The sequence below is a fragment of the Castanea sativa genome, chromosome 1 (genome assembly GCF_040712315.1).
Source record: "Castanea sativa cultivar Marrone di Chiusa Pesio chromosome 1, ASM4071231v1".
Lineage (NCBI taxonomy): Eukaryota > Viridiplantae > Streptophyta > Magnoliopsida > Fagales > Fagaceae > Castanea > Castanea sativa.
In genome coordinates, this window is record NC_134013.1 from 75,129,450 (window position 1) to 75,135,998 (window position 6,549).

Consider the following 6,549-nt stretch of genomic DNA (forward strand, 5'->3'; position numbering starts at 1 on the left):
TAACCTCAACCCCACTCAGGGATCCAGTGGTTTCAGGCAATGGGAAGCAATAGTCCCTGATCTGAATCAACATCCATTGTCACCTCTGAGGGTTTGAACTCAGGACCTACCCATACTAAGGCTAACCTCAGGGTCACGCCCCTTGCGTAGGTGGTTTGCTATATTGAGTTGTTATTCAGGTGGTGTGTCTGATCCATTCTTGTACTTGCAGAACTTACTGACAAACAATCCTGGTTTGGCGTCAATATTTTCTACTAAAGACAAGCTCTTGCCTCTTTTTGAATGCTTTTCCGTGCCCGTTGCATCAGAAAGCAACATTCCTCAACTTTGCCTTAGTGTACTGTCACTCTTGACTGCATACGCTCCCTGCTTGGAGGCTATGGTTGCAGATGGATCTAGTCTTCTTCTTTTACTACAAATGCTTCACTCTGCGCCAAACTGTCGGGAAGGGGCTCTTCATGTTCTTTATTCCTTGGCAAGCACACCAGAACTTGCTTGGGCTGCTGCCAAGCATGGTGGAGTGGTGTATATTCTTGAACTTCTTTTGCCCTTGCAGGGTAATGAATTTTCCTTTGCCCTTTTTTCCCCCTCTTAAATCTATTAAGATTATAAATTATTAATAAGAACAACTATGATGTGCAGAAGAGATTCCCTTACAGCAAAGAGCAGCAGCAGCCTCTTTGTTGGGGAAACTTGTTGGGCAGCCAATGCATGGGCCTAGAGTTGCAATAACATTGGCAAGATTCCTTCCAGATGGTCTAGTATCAGCTATTAGGGATGGTCCAGGTGAGGCTGTTGTAGCTGCCCTTGAAATGACTACAGAGACACCTGAACTTGTATGGACACCAGCAATGGCAGCTTCTTTGTCTGCACAAATTGCAACTATGGCATCAGACCTTTACCGTGAACAGATTAAAGGTCGTGTTGTTGATTGGGATGTACCTGAGCAGGCTTCTGGGCAGCAGGAAATGAGAGATGAGCCACAGGTATCACCTTATATTTGCTATGATTAGACATATAGTTTTCATACTTTTGAATGAACTAAAAGTTCCATGTTCATGCAGGTTGGTGGAATCTATGTCAGGCTGTTCTTAAAAGATCCCAAATTTCCCCTAAGAAATCCAAAAAGATTCTTGGAAGGACTGCTAGATCAGTATTTGTCATCCATTGCTGCCACACATTATGACACTCAACCTTTTGACCCTGAGCTTCCTTTGCTTCTTTCGGCTGCTTTGGTTTCATTGTTGCGGGTGCACCCTGCACTTGCAGATCATGTTGGATATCTTGGATATGTGCCCAAACTTGTAGCTGCTGTGGCTTATGAGGGAAGACGAGAAACAATGGCATCGGAGGAGGTGAATAATGGCAACTACACAGATAAAAAATATGAATCTGATGACGGGTCAGCACAGCCCTCACAAACTCCACAAGAACGTGTTCGTCTTAGTTGTTTACGTGTACTACATCAACTTGCAGCTAGTACTACTTGTGCTGAAGCCATGGCAGCAACTAGCGTTGGAACTCCCCAGGTACTTGTCAATCTATCTGTTTTTCTATGATTAAAATGGTTGTCTTGTGGATTCTATTAACTTGGTTTTGTGACAACCATAGCTGCTCTGGTTTAAAGGGATGGACATCTAACCAAGTCTGCAAAAAGGCATTTGGAATGTTGTTTTCTAAGAATAAAATGATTTTAAACTGCAAATCCTCATCCTGATCTTGTCAATTGTACAGCATTGGAATTTTTTTCTTCCATCTCTTTTCTTTTTCTTTAGATAGAATTTTGTTTAGGTTTTAATTGCATTGGGAAATTTCAAATTTTAGGAAATTTTAAAGTTTTATTAGATAGTAAATGATCTGTTTTTCATTTTATAGATAGTATGACTACCTTGTTGATTCTGATTATTGTTCATGAGTTGATTAGTTTCTGGATTGTGGTGAAAGGGTCTTCTATTAGATTAGTTTAAAACTTGATATTGTTGGTTATGTATTGTACTCTGCATTTGTTCCTTAATCTTTATCCCTGGTTTACTCCTGTTAATCTTGTTGTTCCCAGGTTGTTCCGCTTCTAATGAAAGCCATAGGATGGCAAGGTGGAAGCATACTAGCTCTTGAGACACTAAAACGTGTTGTCGTTGCTGGAAACAGAGCTAGGGATGCTCTCGTTGCACAAGGTCTTAAGTGAGTAACTTCCATCATCTGTTTCCTTTAAATACTCCATAGGTTTGCTTCAGTTTTCAATTGTCGTGTGGTCTGTACCTTGCAGATCGTTATTTGTTGTAGGATATGCTAAAATATGCGCACACATGCTAGAAGAGTTACATGTGTATGGGTAGCATATCAATTATATTTATAATCATATAGAGAGTGGTCATGAATTCTGTTTTTTCTACTAAAAGGCGTTATGTGTTTTTCAAAATTTTATCTTACTATTAAACTTGATATAACTTCTCAAAATTTTAATGATTCTAGAGTCCATTTGTGAACTCATTTATTTTAATCTAATAATAAATAAATGCATAAATTGCATATGTTGTTGATATGGTTGAATGAGAATACATTGGCTGACACTGATCATAGTTGCCCCTTTTTTGTAAAATATTACCAGGAAACAAGGAATGAATAAGAGAAATAGTAAAATTTCCCTAATTTACTATACTATTTACTAATAAGGCTTACATGCTAATTTATTTCTTGATAGCTGAGTAGGTGACCAACTGTTTGGTATGATATAATTATTGGTTGTGAGACTTCCATTCACTAAAACTAAAAATTAGGTGAATCTGAAGTCATTATATCATGTACAAATGTTATATAAATAAATGTGATGCCAATGTAACTGGGTCAGGCTTTATCTGTGCCAACTTAAAGATAATGTCATTGCCCTTTGACTAATTTTTCCAACTGCAGTGGACATTCTTACTGCAATTGTACTTATCTTTCTGGTTGTAATATTCATCATACATTAATTTAGCCTTTTTGAGGCAAACCTTCTCAAAGGGTTTTCAATCTCTTGTGGTAATATGTACATTTATGGGTGCTCCAGATGCTTAATCAGTCTGCATGTGAATATCAAATATTTTTGGTTAGTTCCCTGTGTGAACGGACATAGAAAGAGTTTGTGATGTGTTTCCTATATCAAATTCACACTTCCTGTGCTTTCTGATATTGGAACTAAGTGTGAATAATGCAGGGTTGGTCTTGTCGAAGTGCTTCTTGGCCTTCTTGATTGGAGGGCTGGAGGAAGGAATGGACTTTGCTCTCAGATGAAGTGGAATGAATCTGAAGCATCTATTGGCAGAGTGCTTGCAGTTGAGGTTAGAATTTTTATCATTGTAGATATTTTTTGAGTTTTGTTTTTAATTGCGTTTTGTCAATTCTATGAAGTTTTGCACAACTCTCTACCTAGTGTAAAACCATGCTTAAATTTTTACTATGCCACAGGCCTTCATAGCCTACGTTACCTTCATAGCCTTCTCTGCCTAGTATTCCAATCTAATGTTGTTATTTGACAAGAAAAAAAGAGAGGTTATTATGATGTCATTGCTTCTGTTCTAGTGTCATTGCCCATTTTAGTTCCTCTTATCCATTTAAGGCTGTAACTGATCTATGCCTTTTAGATATACCTAAGACTTGATAAACTTTTCTGTTATATGCATTTAAAATTAGGCTGTATCCTTACCAGCATTGGTAAAAAGTGTGGGGCACACTTAAAAGGGCAAAGGCCCCCCAGAGCTAAGGTAGAAAGCACAAGTGTGCACCTGATTTAAGTGAAGGACACATTTAAAAAAAAAAAAAAAATTTGGAAATAATTATTAATGGGAAATTCAATAATAAAGTTATCAAATAATTATATAAATTGAAATATAAAATTTTATATAATTCTCATATGCTTACAAGATATGTGCAACCGTTAATTTATTTACTTAATGAGTATAGGTCTATATGAATTAATTAATATAAGTCTAAGTGCCATGTTCAACATCAACTGGTAAAGTAACTAAACAATTACCAAAAAAAAATATGTATATATATCATACTTTTTTTTTTTTGCATGAATGAACTAGGAGTTCCAGGATATAGCAGTTTTGGTACCAAGCAGAAAATCCAAGAGGGGAAGTGGGGGATAAAAATTAAGAGGCATGGGTTGTGCACTGTGCTTGTGGGTAGAGTGACTATGGTCTCCAGCTGGGGTCTTCTAGAATTTGTAAAGGGGAGGGGAGTAGGCTTAAGTGTATAATAGCATACCATACATTGGCTTTTATATGAAAAAGCTCTAGAAAGGCTTCTTTGAATCCGCCTTGCTTTAAAGGTGAAACGTGCTGGGGCCATGGCACTTTGTGCATAAGCGTGCTTTGACCAATCCTCACTATAAAAAAATAGTTGAGTTGCATACCAAGTAGTTGGTGAGACAGTATTGCTGGCTATTCACAATTCACACACCTTTGGATTTGATTTTATTTTCCTGTTCTTCTGAAACATCCTAAGAAGGATTATTAACTTATATTGTCTTTGGAACATTCTTTGTTTTTTTAAACTATATTTGCTTATTGGTTACTAGTTTGGAATTGTTTGCATGTTTTATGCATTTGCCATCTTATCATGTGCTCGTAAAGATGAAACATTTGAGGCATTTTTTATTAATTTGCTCTGAATTAGAGAGAGCTTTAGGTATCCTGAAGGATCTCTCTCATCTTTTCATGAGGATTGTTCACATAACCGGAAGAGAGTTTTTCAGACTTTCTTGAATTTATTCAAATGCTTTCTGACTCATGGAAACCCTTTTGTTTCTGTTTTTCCCTTCTTTTTCTTCTCTCTGGGGGCGAAATTGGCTCAAGATGCATAGTTTACACCTGCAAAGCTAAATTTGTGCCATTTATTTTGGTGGCTTAAAACTATCTGGTTTGAATGTGTTCATACAGGTTTTGCATGCATTTGCCACAGAAGGGGCCCATTGTACCAAAGTGCGTGACATATTGAATGCATCTGATGTAAGCCTTTACACACCTTTTCATTTTCCAAATCTTCATGCTTGTGGTGTAATTTGTTTGCGGGTTAGTATCTTTTAACTATATTGGGCAACCCATAAACTTGATTTTCTGGAGAAAGTTCTTGAATTGTTCCTCCTGAACTGTTCTCTGATACCCTGATATCTTACACTTTCTCTTGCTTATTAACAGAAAACAAACATATTTTGTGATGAGATTCTATTGCATTTTATTTCAACTGTATAAACCTTAAAAGAGTGTTTAGACAAACCTGACTACCTCAGGCCTCAAGGTTGTCCTCGTAGGACAAATAATCGGCCTTTTCTGTTGTTGTACTTGCCCGCTAATGCTGGGTTACTAGAAGAAGCTTTTTTTTGGAAAAATAAGGAATTTAAATTTATTGAGAAAGAGGAGATGCCTTATGCACACAGGATATGTGCACAGAGTATTCCTAAAAATTACAAGCTCTAATCATTACAAACAAAAAGAGTGAATTAATAATATAGTAGTTAATAACTGGGAATTTGTTTGTTTAACTCATATCAAAACCCATAGCAGTATTTTGCATTATATATAATTTAATCTCTACAGAAGCTTTAGGAATGACTGATTGGAAGAGTGGTTAGTTTGCAAATTTGATAAATAGATTGTAATTCATGTGATGGTCATGCTGCCAATTTTGCAGGTTTGGAGTGCTTATAAAGATCAGAAACATGATCTTTTCCTACCTTCAAATGCCCAATCTGCTGCTGCAGGAGTGGCTGGTCTAATTGAGAACTCATCATCAAGGCTCACTTATGCCCTTCCAGCTCCCCCATCACAGTCCGCTCCATCAAGACCTCCTGCTTCAACACCATACGACTCAAATGGGAATCAGGATCACCTATCATAGTACAAAAAACTGATGACAGACAGCCATGATCATGAAACATATTGAACCTCACAATTTACTCATTGTATAGCACACTGTACAGTTTAATCTTTTTTTTGTTTTTGGCCTACTAATCTTTCTCAGGGTAGATAATCAGAGGCAGTGTTTGCAATTTTCTAAGTGAAAAGTGGAAGGGGTATTCCATTTGTTTTCCCGTGTAAAGAGGACCTGATACCTTCTGTATATTGAGTTGGTTTACTGCCCAATTTGTTATATATAGATGAGAGGGGATTTTGTGTGAAATTTATAAATGCAAATTTTCTTTAAATTTTTTTTCTACTTAAATCAATATTATGCCCCATTTCATATTTTTACCCATTGAGACGTTTAAGAGTGGTTACAAATAATTAAAATTGGAAAGAGAGAATGTTGCGTGCTTCTAGCAATCTACATGAAAGTAGAATGGAGAAATATGAATTCTTCTGCTTTGGATGAGTAATAGGATTCTATTCAAATTCATGGAAGAATGCACCATAATATATATATAATGTGCGTAGCAGGTTAAGATTATCATTTGCCAGAAGCTAAGTTTTGATGTCAAAACTACAGTGGGTTAGGAGAATTTGTGTCATGGGAGTGCAGAGTTGCCTCTCTTTTTCAACATGATAGTCTAGGCCAACATCTGGATTG

The 6,549-nt window shown here is 36.8% G+C and overlaps 1 protein-coding gene across 4 annotated transcripts in view; it reads left to right on the plus strand.

Moving 5' to 3' along the window:
- The window catches only part of LOC142612543 (dnaJ homolog subfamily C GRV2), a 28,024-nt gene extending 21,837 nt beyond the window's left edge, over window positions 1–6,187 (plus strand). For all 4 annotated transcript variants that reach the window (XM_075784629.1, XM_075784637.1, XM_075784645.1 and 1 more), the window contains 7 exons: window positions 212–557; window positions 643–986; window positions 1,065–1,529; window positions 2,057–2,181; window positions 3,194–3,317; window positions 4,923–4,991; window positions 5,674–6,187. In XM_075784629.1, the coding sequence (XP_075640744.1) occupies window positions 212–557; window positions 643–986; window positions 1,065–1,529; window positions 2,057–2,181; window positions 3,194–3,317; window positions 4,923–4,991; window positions 5,674–5,880 (1,680 nt within the window). In that variant the 3' untranslated portion in view covers window positions 5,881–6,187. The remainder of the gene's footprint in view (window positions 1–211; window positions 558–642; window positions 987–1,064; window positions 1,530–2,056; window positions 2,182–3,193; window positions 3,318–4,922; window positions 4,992–5,673) is intronic.
- The last annotated feature ends 362 nt before the right edge of the window (window positions 6,188–6,549 follow it).